The sequence below is a fragment of the Cervus elaphus genome, chromosome 22, assembly GCF_910594005.1.
Source record: "Cervus elaphus chromosome 22, mCerEla1.1, whole genome shotgun sequence".
In the NCBI taxonomy this organism is placed as follows: Eukaryota; Metazoa; Chordata; class Mammalia; order Artiodactyla; family Cervidae; genus Cervus; species Cervus elaphus.
In genome coordinates this window covers 16,949,071-16,971,402 of record NC_057836.1, presented here as the reverse complement: position 1 = coordinate 16,971,402, position 22,332 = coordinate 16,949,071, and the positions used below count along the sequence as shown (strand labels likewise).

At 43.1% G+C, this 22,332-nt stretch overlaps 1 protein-coding gene across 1 annotated transcript in view; it reads right to left on the bottom strand.

Moving 5' to 3' along the window:
- Window positions 1-22,332, bottom strand: part of LOC122679939 — a 335,468-nt gene that overhangs the window by 274,304 nt on the left and 38,832 nt on the right. Inside the window, exon 11 of the mRNA XM_043880798.1 lies at window positions 15,231-15,323. Within this exon, the coding sequence (XP_043736733.1) occupies window positions 15,231-15,323 (93 nt within the window). The remainder of the gene's footprint in view (window positions 1-15,230; window positions 15,324-22,332) is intronic.

Here is a 22,332-nt window from a genome sequence, read left to right as displayed (position 1 = left end):
ATCACCATAAAACCCAAGACTGCGAGCCAGCGACAGAGCAGTTCTCCTGGGATCCTTTACCCTCCTGCTCTCCACCCAGGTGCCCTTTCCCAATAAAATCTCTTGCTTTGTCAGCATATGTGTCTCCTCGGACAATTCATTTCCGAGTGTTAGACAAGAGCCCAGCTTCGGGCCCTGGAAGGGGTTCCCATTCCTGCAACAGTGAGAATAGGAAAAAGCAGTCCAGAATGGCAGTGGCTAAAAGAGAAGGAAGGGAAAAGCCCATGAAAATAGAACAAAGGAAGATCCGAGGACCAAAGTGAGCACCTCAGGTAGAACAAACAGCCCAGGGGGAGGAAAAAAAACATATAAAAAGAGGAGCCAAGGGGCTGGGGTCTTTCTCTGGCTTTCTCTCTTGCTCTCTCTTCTTGCTTGCTCCCCCTCTGTCTCTCTCTCACTCTCTCTCTTCTCATCATGTCTTTTGGGTCATCATGCCCTCACACATCGAGGATGTATTTTCCTTTATTTTCTAAATAAAAGTGAGCTGAAACACACAGCTGTGACACTGATCTGTCTGAGAGCTGTGACACGGTCTGTCTGAGAGCTGTGACATGGTCTATCTGAGAGCTGTGACATCTGAGAGCTGTGACACTGATCAGTCTGAGAGTTGTGACACTATCTGTCTGAGAGCTGTGACACTGACGTGTCTGAGAGCTGTGACACTGATCTGTCTGAGGGCTGTGACACGGTCTGTCCAAGGGCTTTAACACTGGCCCGCCACTTCAAATTTTTGTTGTGACAAAACAGAAATGAGAAAATTACACACGCCCCTGACAGCTACATGAATTTGGATGTCTAAATGTCACCAGAATTGAAACTTTTCTGGTATTATTTCTTTAAGTACAATCTCTGTCCCTTCCTCCCTCTCTTTTCCTTTGGGACTTCAGTAATGTTCAGGTTGTTTCTGTGAATGTTATCCCATATTTCACACAGGTTATTTCACACCTTTTCATTCTTTTTTTCTCTTCTTTGTCCCCTGGCTAGGTAATTTCAATTGTCTTGTCTTCTGCCTCAAAGATTCTTCTGCTGTTGCTGATGCTCTCTGTAGCACTTTTTATTTTGTTGCATTTCATTCACTGTAATCCTAAGCAACAATTTCTGTTTGGTTCCTTCTCTTTTTCTGCCTATTGCACAGCTTGAGGGATCTCAGTTCCCTGATCAGAATAGAATTCATGCACAGCAGTGAAAGCATCGAATCCTAATCACTAAACCATCAGCAAATTCCCTGTTTACTTCCTTTGTTATGATTTTGGTCTCTGTACAAAAAAAACAAAAAAACTGAATTTATTCTGCAGAGCAATGCAAGAGTCTGTGCCCAACAACTACTGAGTCCATGCTCTAGGTCCCACAAACTGTAAATAGAAGCAGGCACACTGCAACTACTGAAGTCTCTTAGACTTAATGCTTAGAGCCTGTGCTCCGCAACAAGAGAAGCCCCTGCATAGAGAAGCCTGCTGTCCACAAAGAGAAGTAGTGCCTGCTTGCCACAACTAAAGAAAGCCCACATGCATCAACAAAAAACCAGTGAAACCAAAAATTAAAAACAATAATGATAATGATAATAAATAACTTTTTAATCTTATTTTGTTCACATATTCTTTTCCTGAATTCCATTATCTGCATTTTTTTGAGTTCCCTGAGCTTCTTGGTGGGTATTCTTTATTTCTTTCAACATATGTCATTGATTTCATCACTTCCCAATGGTAAATAGCCATGTAAGCTGCCCTGGGAGAAGTCCTGGGCATCTTCCCATCCCTAAGCACAGCCTAGAACTATGAAGACTGCAAGCGTGACTGTAGGTCAGAGCCCTGGACACCATGCAGAGCCATCAGCCAGGAACTGGGTGGGTTCAACTCACAACCAGGCCATCACTCTCAGGTCTTATATTAGTTCAGCAGCCTCTCCACATGTCCACAATGAACTTGGGGGGGGGGGGGTGCTGTGAAATGTAATCTTCACTTGGCCACTCCTACATTACAGCTCTCTACCCTGAAGAATCACAGCAGGATCACGTTTACATTTTCAGTAGTAACCAGATTAAAGCAATCTTGAAACAGTACATCTTCAGAGGAGCCCATTGGTCTGAAATTCTTCCTTTAAGAATTCAATCATATCAGACCCCTCCATCCACATCTTTGAAATGTAAATAGACAAACATACCTGATTTTCCCATCTATCCCTTCTCCTGGATCCCTTCTGCCTAAGTCTCCACTTTCTTGCCCTCTTGTCCCACATGGATGCAGGGTGTGGGTGAGAACCAATTTGCCATCCATCAACTGAGAGAGAGATATGAGCTGATATAATTTGCTCAGAAGGCTAGATAATTGAACAGACAAGAAATGGCAACGTTCTGAAGAAATAGTAGGCAGGGGTGGAAAGAATGGATTCATAAAGATTTGATAACAACTAGACATGGGAAAAGAGCAAGGAGGAATCTATATCTGCCTGAGGAATAAACAGATAAAGTAACCTAGGGAATGAGAGATGAAAAGGCAGAGGTAGTTACCTAGAATTAGAGTTTTAATTGACCCATGAACTCTTAAGCAGGATAGGGAAAACTGTATCCATTCTCTCCCACCAGCAAACTCCTACTTTGAAACTCACACCCAAGTCTCCTGCCCAAGAATAGGTTAAAAACAGGTGATGTGACATCTCAGGGAAGAACATACAGGAATGTTCAGGATTGGGTTTTTACCATGAGTTTGTGAAATGAAAATATCTCTTGCCATATTAATAAACAAGAAAAAGAACAACCATCAGGGATTTCTGGCCTCCAAACATGAATGAGGGATCCCAAGACTATGATCCAGGGGATGCTCCCACTCCCCATGGAGATTGCTGAGGAGCTGGGGAAATGCAAGAAGCAGCCATCTGCCACTCCTTAAGGTGAACAAGGAAACAGGATTGGCCCCAGATAGCTAAGCTGCATATGAAAGGAATGAATTCAGTGAGACCAGAGGCTTGCATCTTCCCATACATAGCATGCTAAATTCCTTAAATTGATACCTGATCTTTGATGTTCAGACTTCCTGCTCCCTTGGTTGCAAACTTGTATACAGCCTGACTTCCCTTCCTGCCTCCTTGGAGCAATTTTCTCAGAGCTACTGAGATGCTGTCTCCAGGGCTTAGAGTCCTAAGCATTCCCACCAAATAAAATAACTCTACCAGGTTCTGGCTATATTTTCTGGTTGACAATTTATCTTGCTAGGAAGGAGAGTGTGAATGTGGACCAAGTTTAGGTGCTTTTTATTAGTAAAAATGAACTGGAGCATCTGTGTTCCTGGGCTAAGTCATGCCCTCAATAGCCTTTGAAGGAGGTGAGAAAACAGGGCAGTGCACTCATCTTGTATTTCCTTTGAGGAAAATGGTGTTTGAGAGCCAATCCCCTAAAAACATTTGACATGGAACTTGGTAATAATTAATAAAGCAAAAAAATTTTTTACTTTATTCAGAATATTTCATTTTGAGCAATTTCCATAAAACACAATCACAGATCAGCACTATTCTATTGAGGTACAGGCAGTTAGAATATCTGTGGCATAATCTTATATTTAATACAACATCATGGCAAAGTCACTGTGGATGTTCCCAGGGCACTTATTTCAGCATCATCGTACCCAGGGTCCCCAGTCTCCCCCTGGAGCAGCCAGGGGCTCTCTTCTCCTTCCCCAGGATCAGCTTCTCCTCTAGAGACACTTAGAGAAGAGCCTGAAAGAGGAAAGAGAGGTATGATTTAGAACAGAGACAAGGGGGCCAGACAGGGAGGAGGAAGCAAGTTAAGCAAGTGGTGATGACAAAGCATCCCTGGGACCCAGGGGTGGGCAGGGAGGCTCAGACTATCTCATATCAGTTACAGCGAGGATGGATCCCAGCTGTCCTCTCAGATCCAGTCCATGTGGTCTCTGGGGTCTCAGCTCATGTGGAAACCCTGCATCACAGGAGATCTGTGCTCACACAGGAGCTCTGAGAAGACCTGCCTCCAGGCAGTGAAGGGCTAGTTATTCAGTTGTGTCTGACTCTTAACAACCCTATGAACTGTAGCCTGCCAGGCTCCTCTATCCATGGGATTCTCCAGGCAAGAATACTGGAGAGGATAGCCATTCCCTTCTCCAGGGGATCTTCCTGATCCAGGGATCAAACCCAGGTCTTCTGCATTGCAGGCAGATTCTTTACCATCTGAGCCACCAGGGAAGCCCATCAAATGCATGAGATTACCCATGCGTGAGATTCTCAAATGCATGAGAAACTGTACAGAGGCTGGACATTGAGTTCAAATTCACCCTTTCTGGGACAGAGACCAAAGATTACAGGGGATCAGCTAACTCCACTCACCTGTCTGAGATGTCATCCCATCTTCATTCTTTGGGAGCACTTCCTCCTCACTCCCCTGAGAGGCAGGAGGAGCCCCAGGTACCGGTACCTCTTCAGCATCATCATAATCCTCACCAAGGGCATAGGTCTTCTGATCTGGGGCTTCTGAGTGCAGAGCAAGGGTCAGATGAAACCACACTAAGTGGGTTGGTCTGGAAATACCTAAGATCCCTTCTGACCCAGGATTTCTCAGCTGCTAAATAGAGGCACCTGTCACTCCTTGTTTTAAAAGATTTTTTTCTCTAAGACCATGTTTCAATTTGATGTGTCCATAAACCAAAACATGACCTTACATATCTTAATATTTCCTGATTGAAAACATGCATCTCAAAGCAACTCTCCCACCATTGAGCATTACTAAAGTATTTTGACAAACTGTGCTTTACAGATGTTATTTTTAAAGCCATTGTGTGTCTCTTGTGATTCTGAACACAGACAGCCCAGCCCCAAATGTGAGACATCACAGAACACCCAGAGAAGGAGAAGGACAGACCCTATCTAGACACAAGGGATCCCTCTGGTCCATCAAAGGAAGACTGTTCCCCTTACATCTCCTCTCTATGAGGAGGGAAACTCTCCTCCACAACACTCAGCTGAAGCAGGTCCACCTCTATTACCTGGAGCGGATCTGGAGTCATTGTTGTCCTCACCATCTGACAGGAAGCCTAAAGTGGAGAAACACATCACACAACACACAGAATGACCCTCCCACACCCACAGGACCAATGTTAAAGCTGAGAAGGGATGGGACTGGCTCTTGCAGTGTAGACAGGCTGGGGGCTCACGGGGCTGTGAGAGGCCATCCTGCCACTTTGGAGAGCCGCCTCTGTGAACCTGGGGAATGTGTCGGGTCTGCAGATGCTGAGAAAATGTGCACACCCAGTGGGTGTGACAACCAGAGGTCCCAGGAGGGCAGACAGAGACACCCACCTGGGCTGCCCAGAAGACCCTCCTTCTGAGTCACAAGGTAATCGAGCTCCTCATACACAGCTTCAGCAAGAGCATCTTCATAGCTGGATAAGGCTGAGAGATCCCCCAGCAGGTCAGAGGTGCCACCCCAGACACCCCAGTCCAACCGGCCCACTATCATCTCCCCGATGCTCACATGGAGGCTGCCTGGACCTCGGCATCATCTCCCACCCCATGCACCGTGTCAGCACCTTCTCCGCTCGTCTGACCTGAATTCACAGGTCAGCTCCGACTCTGTCTGGTCTCATAGGAGAGGCTATGACTTATTAGAGTTCACACCCCAGTCCTAAGAACCTCTGTCTACTCAGCCCTTAGAGCTCAGCACGGAGCACATGGAGTTCTGCAGATTCAGAACAGAGACCTGGCCCAGGCTCCCCTCCTCACACCTGCCCCATCTCCTGCCTGCACACACACTCCCTGGTCCCCAGTTCCCCCTGCAACCCACCTCTGCGCTCTGCTCTCCATCTGAGCACCTGAGTCACCAGGATGATGAGAACCAGGAAGAGAAGGGCCCCCAGGATGAGGCAGAGGACCCCAGCCAGGGAGAAGAAGCCAGGGAGAGGACTTGAAACTGGTCTGGACCCTAAAGAGAACAAGGCAACAGGGTGTGGAGAAGGTCCTGAGCACAGAGAAACCCCCTGTGCCAGCATTTCCAGGGGCTCCAGACGATGGCGTCCCAGCCTCAGACACAAGTGCACTGACAGTGACCTGGCTCCCCCAGGTCTCATCTTGAGATGAGTCAACTCCACTCGGCCAGTGTGGCCCCGAGGCAGAGCCGGGGATTGTCAGGGAGCTGCCCTGCCGAGACAGCCTCTGAGGACCCGGCTCATCTCTTCTCCTTGGGCTTCAGGAGACAGAGCGTCAAACAGTCCTGGGACCCGCACCTCACTGATGAGGAGCAACACTCAGGGGCAGGTGGGAGAACCTTAGATTCTGCAACACAGGGACCCATCTCCCTAGTATCCCAGTTATGAGAAAAATGTGGCCCCAGGAACCAAGGCAGAGGAGTTCCCCCAACATATCGCCCTGGGCTCCTCCCCACCAGCCAGGGCTCCTCAGGCTCTTTCCTCTCCTGAGCTGTCAGAGGGCCCAGAGAACAGGCCCCCAGACCTGAGTATTCTCTCCCGCCCATGGGTTTCACAGTACCTGCTGCAGTCGGGGGTACTGTTTTCCTTACACCTAAAGAGAAAAACAGCAGTGTGAGGAGAGGGAATTGGCCAGAAAGCAGGGCAAATCCATTTTTCTCTCCTGAGCCTGAAATCACCCTCCAACCTCCACAACACCAGGCTCCAGTCCTCCCAGCTCCCCAGTCCTAGATCAGAGGCCCAGCACCTGGACTCTCTTTGAACACAAACTCCCCACCACGCCCGGCCCAGCCCACTGTGCTGCCCCAGCTCACCCAGGACGGACCCCGAGCCCCTCACTGACCAGAGCACCTCACACCAGCATCCTCCTCGTGCTTGCAGTCGCTCTGCCCCCAGGGCTCCGCAGCACAGTCCCACAGGGAGGACTCCCGGCCCCCGCACCGCACCTCGTCCAGCCAGATGCTCCCGTTTCCAGGGCCAAACGCCGCGGCCCGCACGGCTTCCAGGGCCGGGCCACAGCCCAGCTGCTGACACACCACCTCGGCCTCTGCCAGGCTCCAGGAGTCATCGCACACGGTGCCCCAGGAGCCGCTGTGCCAGACCTCCACCCGCCCTGAGCACTCGCTGTCTCCTCCCCTGAGCCGGAGCTTCTCTCTGTCTGAAAAGGCAGCAGCCCCTCCTGTGACTCCCCTGGTGGGAGGAAGGAGCCCCTGGGGCCCTGGGGAGGGGGCGGGGCTGACGTACCTGTGCAGGGGGCAGCAGCTGGACAGCTTTTGGGTCTTCTTCCTGCAAACAACAGGGAAACAGTGGATCAGGAACAGCTGGGCGTGGTCTTGTCCCCAAATAAGATTATCTAAGGTCTGACTCAGTGCAAAGGACACATGAAAACACAGGCTTATTATCTCCTGCTCTGAAACTCACTGCATCTGATCACCAGCTGAAATTACCTTAAATATTTACTTGTTTATCAGTCTTCACATTCCCACAGCAAATATAAACACAGACATCTACAATTGTACACACACACCTCTCTGAATGAAAGTTCCATTAGAAGAAAGACCTTGTATATCTTATATATGCCATGTTACTGCTGTTAGGACAGTGCCTGCACATTGTGTGCACTCATTCACCAAATATCTATGGAAAACCTTTGCTAAATACCTAGATAGGGGCTTGATAAATATTTATTAAATGAATGGATGAATAAAATTCAGTAAAATAAAACTTTAAATTCACACTAATCAGTGAAATAGTAAACCAAATATAAATGAATGGAAATACTCTATGATAATAGCTGAAATTAAATTAATCAGCCCAAAAGAACAGAGTTAATTTATATTCAAAATCTCACATACGTAATTTTAATGGAAAATTATTAGATAGATTATAAGCTACTCTTACCTACTATTCAGTGTAATAAGTGGGCAAGTGAAGACTACTGTTGTAAAAGGAAACTCTTTTAAATTTATTTTTAATTGGAAGATAATTGATCTACAATGCAGTGTTGGTTATGTGTGTGTGTGTTAGTCGCTCAGCCGTGTCTGACTGTTTGTAACCTATGGAATGCAGCCCACCAGGCTACACTGTCCATAGGATTTTCCAGGCAAGAATACTGGAGTAGATTGTTATTCCTTTCTCTGATGGATCTTCCCTACCCAGGAATCGAACCCAGGTCTCCTGCACTGCAGGCAGTTTCTTTGCTGTCTGAGCCACCAGAAAAGCCCATAGTGTTGGTTAGGAATCTCTTAAAAAGGAAATATACAGGAAAGACTTAGTAGAATTCTAAGAAGATATATGTACACATATATGTACACAGAGTAAGGTAAAAATTTTTGCAATAGAGTAAAAAAAACCTACTGAGAAAAATTTGTATTGAGAAGATGCAGAAATAACAAACAAAAGACTGAAAAGTATATATGAAAGAATTGAAGCTGAGAGAAATCAATACAAATTCAAAGCAACACAAAAAACCAGAAGGGTAAATAGTACCTGTCATAAAGTATCAAAATTTGTATATTCTTTCCAGATCATCCTATCAAACCTTCTACCGACTCTACTCAAAGAACCTCTGAGAAAATGATGGCGGGACCTTTGTGAGGGTGTTGCTCATTTTCATGGTCAAAGACTTTACCACCTCTCAATTCTCAGTGTTTAATTGTAGGAAAAATATCATCAATAAAAGGTCTAAGAGTTTAATGCCTCTTTGGCCTTCTAATGGAAAAGACAAAGAGATGAAAAAAGAGAGGCAAGGAAGGGAGTGAGCCTCTGCTTTTGAAGTATCTGTCCCCACATTCTCTTAGCTATGGGTTTCAGGCAAAATCCAGCATACCTTTCAAGGTGTACCTGAATAGGGTGTGTGTGTTTTTGTATGTGAAGGGGGAGGGAAGGAGAGAGAGAAACAGAGAGAAATGTTGAAGGAAGTAAGGTTCTATGGTTTGACTATTTGTTGCCCTCCTCAACACTTATTTATTTCATTCAACATTTATTTTCAAAATCCCAATTCCCAATGTAACAGTGTTTAGTGGTGGAGCCTTCTCAAACTCTTCCAAAAACAGAAGAAAGAAACACTTCCAAACTCATTTTATGAGGCCAACATTATTCTGATACCAAAACCAGATAAGGACACCACAAGAAAAGAAAATTATGGGCTAATACTCTGATAAATATAGGTGTAAGAATCCTCAACAAAATATTAGAAAACTGAATTTGACAATACACTAAAAGAATCATACACCATAATCAAGTGATGTTTGTTCCAAGGATACAAGGATAGTTCAACATTCACAACCTAAACAATGTGATACACCAAATAAGCAAAATGAAGGTAAAAATCATATCTCAAAGGATGCAGAAAAAATGTTTGACAAATTCAAAATCCATTTATGATAAAAACTCTTTTGCAAAGTAGTTATAGAAGGATTGCATCTCAATATAATTAAGGCCATATGAGAAGGTCACAGCTAACATTATATTTGACTGTACAAAACCAAAAGCTTTTCCTCTGAAATCAAACACATGACAAAATTATCTACTCTCACCACTTTTATTCAGCTTAGTTTTGGTAGTCCCATCCAGATCCATCAGGCAATAAAAGAAAATCAGACATCTAAATCTGAAAGGAAGAGGCAAAACTGACACTATTTGCACACTGAAAAGTGAAAGTGTTAGTCGCTCAGTCGTCTCTGACTCTTTGCTACCTCAAGGACTGCAGCCTGCCAGGCTTCTCTGCCCATTGGAATTCTCCAGGCAGGAATACTGGAGTGGGTTGCCATTCCCTCCTCCAGGGGATCTTCCCAACCCAGGGATCACACCCGGGTCTCTTGCATTGCAGATGGATTCTTTACCATCAGACTCATGAGGAAGGAGACTCCCTTACATGATATTATATATAGAAAACCCCAAAGACTTCACCAAAAATATGAGAACTAATACACTCAGTAAAGTTGTAGAATGAAAAATCTATATACAAATTCAGTTGCCTTTCTATGCACTAACAACAAACTGCCATAAGGAGAAACTGAAGAAACAATTCTATTTGAATTTGCATGAAAATGAATAAAATATCCAGGAATAAATTTAACCAAGGAAGCAAAAGACCTGTACACTGAACACTATAAGACATTGATGAAAGATACTGAAGAAGACTCAAAGAAATGGAAAGATATTTTGTGCTCATAGATTGGAAGATCTAATATTATTAACATGCCCATACTACCCAAAGCAATCTACAGATTCACTGCAATCCTTACCAAAATTTCAATGGAAAATTTCACAGATACACACAAACACTCCTAAAATTTTCATGGATCCTCAAAAGACAATGAATACCAAAGCAATCTTGAGAAAGAGTAACAAAGCTGGAAGTGTCATGCTTCCTGTTTTCAAACTATATTACAAAGCTATATTTGTCAAAAGAGTATGTTGTTGGCATAAAAATGGACACAGAGATCAATGGAACAGAACAGAGAGCCCAGAAATAAACCCACATTTGTACAATTAGTTAATTTTTTACAAAGAAGCCAAGAATATAAAATGAGGAAAGGACAGTTTTTTCAGTAAATGGCATTGGGAAAACTGGACAGCCACATGCAAAAGAATGAAACAGAACCATTATCTTACACCACTCACAAAAATTAACTCAAAATAGATTAAAGACTTGATCACAAGTCCTGAAGCCATAAAATTTCTATAGGCAAATACAGAAAATAAAATTGTTGACATCAGTCTTCGTGAGGGATTTTTGGATTTGACACAAAAATCAAAGAGAACAAGAGTAAAAACAAGCAGTTGGGACCACATAAGGCTACAAAGCTTCTACCCAATTAAGGAAACCATCAACAAAATGAAAACGCAACCTATGGAATTAGAGAAAATATTTACATATTATATTTCTGATAAAAATTATTATCCAAAATATACAAGGAACTCACACAACTCAGTAGCAAAAATCAAACAATATGACTTTCAAAAAATGGGCAGACAACCTGATAATTTTTTTTTTAAAGAATACATAGAACTTGCCAATAGGTACATGAAAACGTGCTCAATACTACTAATCATCAGAAAATACAGATCAAAGCCACAATGAGATATGACCTCATATCCTCTAGAAAGGTTTTTATCAAAAAGAAGAAATAACAGGAGTTGACAATGTGAAGAGACAGGAAAGCTTTTGCACAGTTAGAGGGAATGTAAGTTGATGCAACCCCTATGGAAACAGTATTGAGGTGCATCAAAAATTAAAAATAGAATTGCCATACGATTTGGCAATTTCACTTTGGGGTATTCATCTGACAGAAACATTAACTTGAAAAACCAATGTTCACTGCAGCAATATTTGTTCAGTTGCTAGGCTGTGTCTGACTCTTTGCAACCCCATGGACTGCAGCACACCAGGTTCCTCTGTCCTTCACTATCTCCCGAAGTTTGCTCAAATTCATCTCGACTGAATTGGTGATGCTATCTAACTATCTCATCCTCTGTGCCCCCCTTCTCCTTTTGCCTTCAGTCTTTCTCAGCATCAGGGTATTTTCCAACAAGTCAGCTCTTCTCATCAGGCAGCCAAGGTATTGGAGCTTCAGCTTCAGCATCAGCCCTTCCAATGAATATTCAGAGTTGACTTCCTTTAGGATAGACTGGTTGGATCTCCATGCTGCTCAAGACACTCTCAATTCAATTGTGGCATCCAAGCACCACAATTCAAAAACATCAACTCTTGGGCACTCAGCTTCTTTATAATCCAACTCTCACATCCATACATGACTAGTGAAATAAACATCACTTTGACTATATGGGCCTTTGTCTGCAAAGTGATGTCTCTGCTTTTGAATACTCTGTCTAGGTGTGTCATAGCTGTCCTTCCAAGGAGCAAGCCTCTTTTAATCTCATGGCTACAGTCACCATCGGCAGTGACTGTGGAGCCCAAGAAAAGAAAATCTGATTCCACTTTCTCCCTTTTTATTTGCCATGAAGTGATGGGGCCACATGCCATGATCTTAATTTTTAGAATGTTGAATGTTGAGCTTTAAGCCAGCTTTTTCACTCTCCTCTTTCACCCTCAACAAGAAGCTCTTCAGTTCCTCTTCTCTTTCTGCCAATAGAGTGGTATCATCTGCGTATCTGAGGTTGTTGATATCTCCCACAGCAATCTTGATTTCAGCTTGTGATTCATTCAGCCTGGCAGTTCCCATGATGTACTCTACATATAAGTTAAACAAACAGGGTGACAATATACAGCCTTGATGAATTCCTTTCCCAATTTTGAACCAGTCGGTTGTTTATGTCCAGTTCCAACTGTTGCTTCTTGACCTGCATACAGGTTTCTCAGGAGGCAGGTAAGGTGCTCTGGTATTCTCCTCTCTTTAAGAAATTTCAACAGTTCGTTGTGATCCACACAGTCAAAGGTTTTAGTCTAGTCAATGAAGCAGACGTTTTCCTGGAATTCTCTGGCTTACTCTATGATTCTCCAAATGTTGGCAATTTGATCTCTGGTTCCTCTGCCTTTTCTAAACCCAGCTTGTACATCTTGGAAGTTCTCAATTCACTTATGGCTGAAGCCTAGCTTGAAAGACTTTGAGCATAACCTTGCTAGCATGTGAAATGAGCACAATTGTGCAGTAGTTTGAACATTCTTTGGCATTGCCTTTCTTCAGGATTGAAATGAAAATTGACCTTCTCCAGTCCTGTGGCCACTGATGAATTTTCCAAATTTGCTGATATAGTGACTGCAGCACTTGAACAGCATTACTTTTTAGTATTTTATAGCAATGTATACAAGAGCCAAACAAGGTAAGTCTTCACTGATGGATGAATGGATAAAGAAAATGCAATATAGACATATATCCACCCATAAAAAAGAAGAAAATTTTGCCAGTTTCAACAAGGATGGACCTTGAGGGCATTATGCTAAGTGAAACAAATCAGACAGAGAAAGAAAAATACCATAAAATCTCATTTATATGTATAATCTTAAAGCAAAAAGCAAGGTCAGAGATACTGAGTAGTTGCTGGCTGCCAGAGATGGGGGATTTGGTGTGGGCAAATGTAGTCAAAAGATATAAACTTGAGTTATAATATTAATAGGCGAAGAGATATAACATACAGCATGGTGACTATAGTGAATACGATACTGTCTATTTGAAAGATGATGAGAAAATACATCTTAAACATCCTCAGCATATAAGAAAAGTATTTAACTATATATATGGTTATGGATATAACTAGGCTTACTGTAGTGATCATTTATCAATATACACAAATATATAAGCATTATGTTGTACACAGCAAGCAATATAATGTTATGTCAATTAGATCAATTAAAAACTTTTAATAAAGCAAGTTTGGAACATGTGGATTAAATTAGCTCCATCCAAACTTCATTTTATAAACTCAAACACATCACTTAGATTTTAAAAGATCAAATCTCACTAATAACACCCTACAGGGTTGGGACAGACACAGCAACAGACATGAGTCACCTGCACATGAGATGTAGGCTTCCTCCCTTGGAGAGCATGAACTGTATTTCCAAGGATCAGAAGGACACTGCCAGAGAGAGGTGTCAGTTTTCTGACACTGGATTCCATCTACCCACCGGGGTCTAGAACCTTCCCTGAGACCAACAGAAGTGTAGAGACTTCCACTGTCCCCACAGCCAAGCTGACTGCAGATGATGGACACGGTGACATCATCCATGGGGCTGCGGCAGACACTGCCCCAGGTGCCGTTGTAGAAAACTTCCAGCCACCCAGCACACTCCTGGTCCTTGCTCACCATCCTGAGGGCCAGGAACTCTAAGATGGAAATGGAGAAGACAGGACACAGTGAGCACTGCACTCAGTGCTCCAGGTTTTCCTCTCTCCCCAAAATTGTGAACACTCATCTGTGACCCAGCTGAGGAAGCAAATCCATTAGATAACCGGAGTGAAACCTGTCTCCTTTTTATCTGACTTTGACCATCTGTGTCTGTCTTTCTAAATATTTCTACCATCATGATGTAGTGTACATGAACTGGGAGGAAGACCAGCGTGGACACCTGCAGGGAGAGGGAGCTGACTCCTGCTTCCTGACAAAACATCTAAAAGAGTGTATGAAAGGGATGTGATGTGGACAATGTGGAGACAGATAGAAAATGGACCTGTGTCTGTTTCCTTATCTGGCAAAGGGGACTTTACAGATGTGATTAAGGTAAGGACCTTGAGATTAACCTGAAATATGGTGGATTAACCAGATGAGCACAGTCTAATCACATTCTTAGACTCACTATCCTTTACAATGGAATACTTTTCCTCGTTTTGCTAGAGGGAGATGTGAATATGTATAACGGTTAGAGAGGTGGAGCACTGCTGGTCTGATGATGAACAGAAGGGGGTTATGAACAAAGGCAGGCAGGCAGTTTTTAGAAGCTTGAAAAGACAAGAAACAGATTCTTTCCCAGAGGCTAGAAGTGATGTGACCCTACTGAAAGCTTGAACCCATCCAGTGAGATTCCTGCTGGACATCCAAGCTACAGAAGTGTAAGGAAAGAAATATGTTGTTTTAAACCATTAACTATGTGGTAATTTGTTACAAAACAAAAAAAACTAGCACCTTGGCTTTAAGACTTCTCCACCATATGTACCAGAAGAGTGAGCCCCGATTTCAAGGAAAACTGAGAAAACCTTCTGCCAGGAAACACTACTGAGAAGAAAGGACCAGAATTTCAGCTGCTGCAGGAGGAAGGGAAAGCACCTCGTCTTCATGTCTGCTGGAAACACAGGCTCAATGGGGGGAAGCCTCCTTCTCAGGTCCTTTCAGCATCTCTCCCCCAGGGTTCAGACTCCCGTCCTCCAGGGCCGCATCCCTTCCCCAGCCTGTGGACAGTGTGGAGTGCTGACCTGAGCAGATGACCCCCGCGTCCTCCTTGTGTCTGCAGTAGTGCCGCCCCCAGCCTCGGGAAGGGCACCTCCACACGTGGGACTCCTTTCCTGTGCAGTTCACGTCATCCAGCCAGATGGGCCCTGACCCTGCCCCGAAGTGAGCAGACCCTGTGGCATTGAGCGCGTCTCCACAGCCCAGCTGCCTGCACACCACCTGGGCATCGTCCATGTCCCAGCCGTCATCACAGATGGTGCCCCAGGAGCCCTGCTCAAGGATCTCCACTCTCCCGGCGCAGGGACTGCCCCCGTCCACCAGGCGGAGCTGTCTGCTGTCTGAGGAGAGAGAAATGGGACAATGGGGCGGTGACCTGGGGAATGGGAAGGGTCTTCTGTCCTGTGGGACCCTCACCTGAGCAGTAGGGGGCGCTCTCCTCTGAGGCTGCAGACCCTGCTTGTTCAGACACGGAGTCATTGCACTGGGGCAGCACCTGGGTGTGGTTTCCTGAAGGAACAGCGATGATTAGAGGGTTGAGAGGGTTGAAGATCAAGATACTCAGTTGAGCTAAATAATTTTTAGGAGAGGAGGGGAGTTTGAGGGGAAATGGATACATGTATATGTATGGCTGAGTCCCTGGCTATTCACCTGAAACTATAACAACATTGTTAATCGGCTAAACCCAATACAAAGTAAAAAGTTCAAAATAAAAAAACAATAATAATAATGACCTAGTGATGGAGCTGAGATGAAAGCTGTAACACACCTGTAAAGTTACCATAATCTTAGTGTTCCCTTTCTCTATGAACAGTCCTGGTCCTGACAATACCATGATTCCTGTTTTAAGCCAAGCTTTGCCCTAAGAATGAGTTAAATAAGTTGCTCTATCCTTAATCTACCCCTAAATAGAAGAAGCAAAACAAAATCCTTTCTGAAGGATTTGTACAAAAATTTTTATCTACAATGTTTGTGATTTTAAAAACACTTATATAAAAGAGATCTCATGGAAAACAAGAGGGAAAAGAAACATTAAAAAAATTTCCCAGGGTATTTGTCTCTTAGAGTTACCTGACAGAGAATTTATTTTATTTATTTTTATTAATTTTTATTTGAGCATAATTGATTTACAATGTTGTGGTAGCTTCTACTGTACAACAAATTTAATAAGTTATATATACATATATGGGTTTCCTAGGTGACTCAGTGGTAAAAAATCTGCCTGCCAAATAGGAGACTGGGGTTCCATGCCTGGTTGGGAAGACGCTCTGGGGAAAGAAATGGCAACCCAATCCAGCATTCTTACCTGGGAAATCCTATGGACAAAGGAGTGTGGCAGGCTACAGTCCTTGGGGTCACAAAAGAGACAGAAGCAACTCAGCGACCAAGCAACAACACATATATATATCTCCCCTCTTTCCTGGATTTACTTCCTATTCAGGTCACCACAGAGCACTGAGTAGAGTTCCCTGTGCTATACAATAGGCTATTATTTATCTATTTTATGTGCTCAGTTCAGTCGCTCAGTCCTGTCCAACTCTTTGCGACCCCATGAACCGCAGCAGGCCAGGCCTCCCTGTCCATCACCAACTCCTGGAGTCCACCCAAACCCATGCACATAGAGTCGATGAGGTCATCCAACTGTCTCATCCTCTGTCGTCCCCTTCTCCCCCTGCCTTCAATCTTTCCCAGCATCAGGGTCTTTTCCAATGAGTCACCTCTTCGCATCAGGTGGCCAAAGTATTGAAGCTTCAGCTTCAACATCAATCTTTCCAATGAATACCCAGGAGTGATCGCCTTTAGGATGGGCTGGATGGATCTCCTTGCAGTCCAAGGGACTCTCAAGAGTCTTCTCCAACCCCCACAGTTCAAAAGCATCAATTCTCCTGTGCTCAGCTTTCCTTATAGTCCAACTCTCACATCCATACATGACCACTGGAAAAACCATAGCCTTGACTAGAAGGACATTTGTTGGCAAAGTTTATGTGTGCATGTATGCTAAGTCACTTCAGTCGTGTCTGACTCTGTGACACTATGGATTGTAGCCCATCAGGCTCCATGTCTACGGGATTCTCCAGGCAATATCTATTTTATACTTAGTATCAATAGTGTAGGGCTTCTGAGTCTGATGGCACAGGCAGTAAAGAATCCGCCTGCAATGCAAGAGACCTGGGTTTGATCCTTGGCTTGGGAAGATCCCCTGGAGGAGGGTATGGCAACCCACTCCACAGTTCTTTCCTGGAGAATCCCCATGGACAGAGGAGCCTGGCAGGCTACAGCCCATGGGGTTGCAGAGTCAGATATGATTCAGCGACTAAGTGCCCAGCACAGCACATCAGTAGTGTATATATGTCAATCTCAATGTCCCAGTTCATCCCACTCTTCATTTCCCCTCTTAGTATCCATATGATGTTCTCTATATTGGTGTCTCTATTTCTGCTTTGCAGTAAGTTCATCTCTACCATTTTTCTAGATTCCTCATATAAGTGATGTTATACAGTATTTGTTTTTCTTTTTCTGATTTACTTGATTCTACATAACAATCCTATTTCAAATCCTAAAAGATGATGCTGTGAAAGTGCTGAACGCAACATGCCAGTAAATTTGGAATACTCAGCAGTGGCCACAGGACTGGAAAAGGTCAGTTTTCATTCCAATCCCAAAGAAAGGCAATGCGAAAGAATGCTTAAACTACCACACAACTGGACTCATCTCACACACTAGCAAACTAATGCTCAAAATTCTCCAAGCCAGGCTTCAACAACATGTGAACCATGAATTTCCAGATGTTCAAGGTGGTTTTAGAAAAGGCAGAGGAACAAGAGATCAAATTGCCAACATGCCTGGATCCTCAAAAAAGCAGAGAGTTCCAGAAAAAAAACATCTATTTCTGCTTTATTGGCTATGCCAAAGCCTTTGACTGTGTGCATTACAATAAATTGTGGAAAATTCTAAAAGAGATGGGACCACCTGACCTGCCTCTTGAGAAAGCTGTATGCAGGTCAGGAAGCAACAGTTAGAACTGGACATGGAACAACAGACTGGTTCCAAACAGGAAAAAGAGTACGTCAAGGCTGTATATTGTCACCCTGCTTATTTAACTTATATGCAGAGTACATCATGAGAAATGCTGGGCTGGATGAAGCACAAGCTGGAATCAAGATTGCCAGGAGAAATATCAATAACCTCAGATATGCAGATGACACCACCCTTATGGCAGAAAGTGAAGAACTAAAGAGCCTCTTGATGAAAGTGAAAGAGGAGGGTGAAAAAGTTGGCTTAAAGCTCAACACTCAGAAAACAAAGATCATGGCATCCGGCCCCATCACTTCATGGCAAAGAGATGGGGAAACAGTGGAAATAGTGGCTGACTTTATTTTGGGGGGCTCCAAAATCACTGTAGATGTTGACTGCAGCCATGAAATTAAAAGACACTTACTTCTTGGAAGAAAAGTTATGACCAACCTAGACAGCATATTAAAAAGCAGAGACATTACTTTGCCAACAAAGGTCTATCTAGTCAAGGTTGTGGTTTTTCCAGTGGTCATGTATGGATGTGAGAATTGGACTATAAAGAAAGCTGAGCACCAAAGAATTGATGCTTTTGAACTGTGGTGTTGGAGAAGACTCTTGAAAGTCCCTAGGACTGCAAGGAGATCCAACCAGTCCATCCTAAAGGAGATCAGTCCAGAATGTTCACTGGAAGGACTGATGCTAAAGCTGAAGCTCTGGTACTTTGGCCAGCTGATGTGAAGAACTGACTCCTTGGAAAAGACCCTGATGCTGGGAAAGATTGAGGGCAGGAGGAGAAGGGGACAACAGAGGATGAGGTTGCTGGATGGCATCACCAACTCAGTAGACATGAGTTTGAGTAATCTCCGGGAGTTGGTGATGGACAGGGAGGCCTCTCGTGCTTCAGTCAATGGGGTCGCAAAGAGTCAGACACGACTGAGCAACTGAACTGAACTGAATAATTAGTGATGTTGAACATCTTTTCATGTTGTTGTTAGCCATCTGCATGTCTGGAGAAATGTCTGTTTAGGTCTTTTTCCCATTTTTTAATTGAGCAGTTTGGTTTGTTGATATTGAGTTGTTTGTGCATTTTCAAGATTAGTCGCTTGTTAGTTGCTTCATTTTAGTGGCAAATATTTTCTCCCATTCTAACAGTTGTTGTTTTGTTCTGTTTATGGTTTCCTTTGCTACACAAAAGCTTTTAAGTTTAACTGGGTCCTCTTTGTTTATTTTTGTTTTTACTTTCTTTACTCCAGAAAGTTGGTCAAAAAAGATCTTGTTGTAATTTATGTCAAAGAATCTTCTGCCTATGTTTTCCTCTAAAAGTCTGACAGAGAATTTAAATAGCCATGATTAAAGTGCTCCAAGAATTAATTAACAAGATGTGTTTCTTGCAGAGAAATGATAACAAAAGCAAATGAAAATTCTACAGCTGAAATTAAGAACTAGACAATGAGTTTATTAGCACATTAGATCAATATGAAGTAGAAATAGTAAAATGGAAGATGAGAGGACAAGTGTTCCTCTATATAGAAAAGCTGATCACATGGTAAGTGCCTGGTTAACAATACTGTATAACAAAGTTTCCCCCCACACTTAGCAGTTGAAGGATTTTTTTTTTTTTTTTAATTTTCATCATGATTTTCTGGTCAGTAATTTGGGAAAGACTCAACTTGGCAGTTCTATCTTTGGGGTTTCTCATGTGGTTGCACTTAGATGTTATCTGGGGCTGATATCTCTAAAGGTTTGATTGAACTGTGATTATGTAAGGAAATTCCCTGAAGTATTTTTTGTTGTTGTTGGGGAAGGGGAGGGATAAAGGAGCATCCTGTCTGCAACTTAATCCAGAAAGATTTTACATACTCAGGGGGAAAATGGGGCAGGAGAGAAACAAAGGAGGAGAGAGAGGGAAAGCTAGAGCAAGACAGAGAAAGAGAGAGAAAACTAGAGTGAGAGAGAGAGGGAGAGGAAAGAACGAAAGAAGGATTAAAGCAAAATACTAACCTAACATTTGGGGAATCTAGATAAAGTTCAGAGAGAATTCATTCCTAGAAAACCTTCACTAAAGGAAATACTAGTAACATCAAACCCATAAAATGCCTGGGAGAAAACCTAGGTAAAGATGTGCAAAACATCTGAGAGAAATTCAAGACCTAACTGAATGAAAGGATATATTTTGCCAATGAATTGGGAAACTCAATGTTGTCAAAATAAATCATTCTCAAATTTATATACAGATTAAAGCTAACCTCAATAAAATTCCCTGATGCTTTTGTGTGTGTGAAACATGACAAGATGATTCAAAATTTATGTTGTTTTTCAGTCACTCAGTCATATCTGTCTCTTTGCAACCCCATGGACTGCAGCAAGCCAGGCTTCCCTGTCCATCACCAACTCCCAGAGTTTACCCAAACTCGTGTCCATTGAGTCAGTGATGCCATCCAACCATCTCATCTTCTGTTGTCCCCTTCTCCTCCTGCCTTCAGTCTTTCCCAGCATCAGGGTCTTTGCTAGTGAGTCAGCTCTTCACATCAGGTGGCAAAGTATTGGAGCTTCAGCTCAAAAATGTATAGAAAATACAAAAACCAAGAAAGACCAAGGCAGTTAGCAAGAACAACAACATAACTTCTTTAAATTAAAGTTACCCAAGTTTACTATGTGTGCTCAGTCACTCAGTCATTTCTGATTCTTTGTGACACAGGGGACTATAGCCCGCCAAGCTCCTCTCTCCATGGGGACTCTCCAGGCAAGAATACTGGAGTCGGTTGCCATGCCCTTCTCCAGGGGATCTTCCCAACCCAGGGATCAAACCCAGGTCTCCCGCCTTGCAGACAGATTCTTTACCATCTGAGCCACCAGGGAAGGTTCAAGATTTACTATAAAGTTACAATAATTAAGAAAACGTGGGGAAAAAAAAGAAAATGTGGGACAGGTGCAAGGATAGACAAATGACACAGTGGAACAGAATAGAGAGTCTAAAAGAAGTACTCAGACATATGTGCCCTTTCGTTCATCATGAAGGTGGCACTGCAGTAGGGAATAGTCTTTCCAGAAAAAGATTTTGAGTCAATTGGATGCCCATATGAAAGCATGACACTTGACCCTTATCCTACACAGTTATCAATCCTAGAAGCAGTGTATAATTATATGCAAAAGAAAAGTAATTACACTTCTGTGAGATACTCTCAGAGAATATTTTTGTGATTTTGGAGTAGACAAAGTTCTTTCTAGAAGAATATAAGGAGCTCTGTGGACTGCAACAATGGACTGGTTCAAAACTGAGACAGAAGTACGTCAAGGCTGTATACTGTCACTCTGCTTATTTAACTTGTATGCAGAGTAAGTCATGCGAAATGCCGGGATGGATGCAGCAGAAGCTGGAGTCAAGACTGCTGGGAGAAATATCAATAACCTCAGATATGCAGATGACACCACCCTTATGGCAGAAAGCGAAGAGGAATTAAAGAGCCTCTTGATGAAAGTGAAAGAGGTGAGTGAAAATGTTGGCTTGAAATTCAACATTCAGAAAATGAAGATCATGGCATCTTGTCCCATCACTTCATGGCAAATACATGGGGAAACAATGAAAACAGTGACAGACTTTATTTTCTTGGACTCCAAAATCACTGCAAATGGTGACTGCAGCCATGAAATTAAAAGATGCTTGCTTCAGTGGAAGAAAAGCTATGACAAACCTAGATAGCATATTAAAAAGCAGAGATGTTACTTTGCCAACAAAGGTCCAACAAAGCTATAGTTTCTCCAATGGTTATGTATGGATGTGAGAGTTGGACCATAAAGAAAGTTGAGCACTGAAGAACTGATGCTTGTGAACTGTGGTGTTGGAGAAGACTCTTGAGAGTCCCTTGAACTTCAAGGATATTAAGCCAGTCAATCCTAAAGGAAATCAGTCCTGAATATTCATTGGAAGGACTGATGCTGAAATTGAAGCTCTAATACTTTGGCCAGATGATGGGAAGAACGGACTCATTGGAAAAGACCCCGATGCTGAAAAATATTGAAGGCAGGAGGAGAAGGAGATGACAGAAGATGAGATGAGTGGGTGGTATCCCCAACTCAATGGATATGAGCTTGAACAAGATGCGGGAGATAATGAAGGACAGGGAAGCTTAATGTGCTGCAGTCCATGGGGTCACAAAGAGTCAGACATGACTGAGCAACTGAACTGAACTGACTGACTGAAGGAGCACTACATGTGCAGTAAAAAAGGTGACAAGTCAAGCTTAAGATTAGTAACTTGGCTCACTGAAGTACAGCATACCTTTAAGAAAATAAAAATATAAGACAGAATTAAACATACAAAAAACATAATAAATATTTGTTCCAAAAGTCATCATCACGGTAGTTTGCACCACTGTATTTGTAATAGTCAAAACCTGGCGACAAACTCAAATCTCTGCCATTAGTTGAATGGATCAACGCATGGTCATGTGATCATTCAAAGGATTACACTATCATAATAAAACTGAATACCGTGTTGCCATAA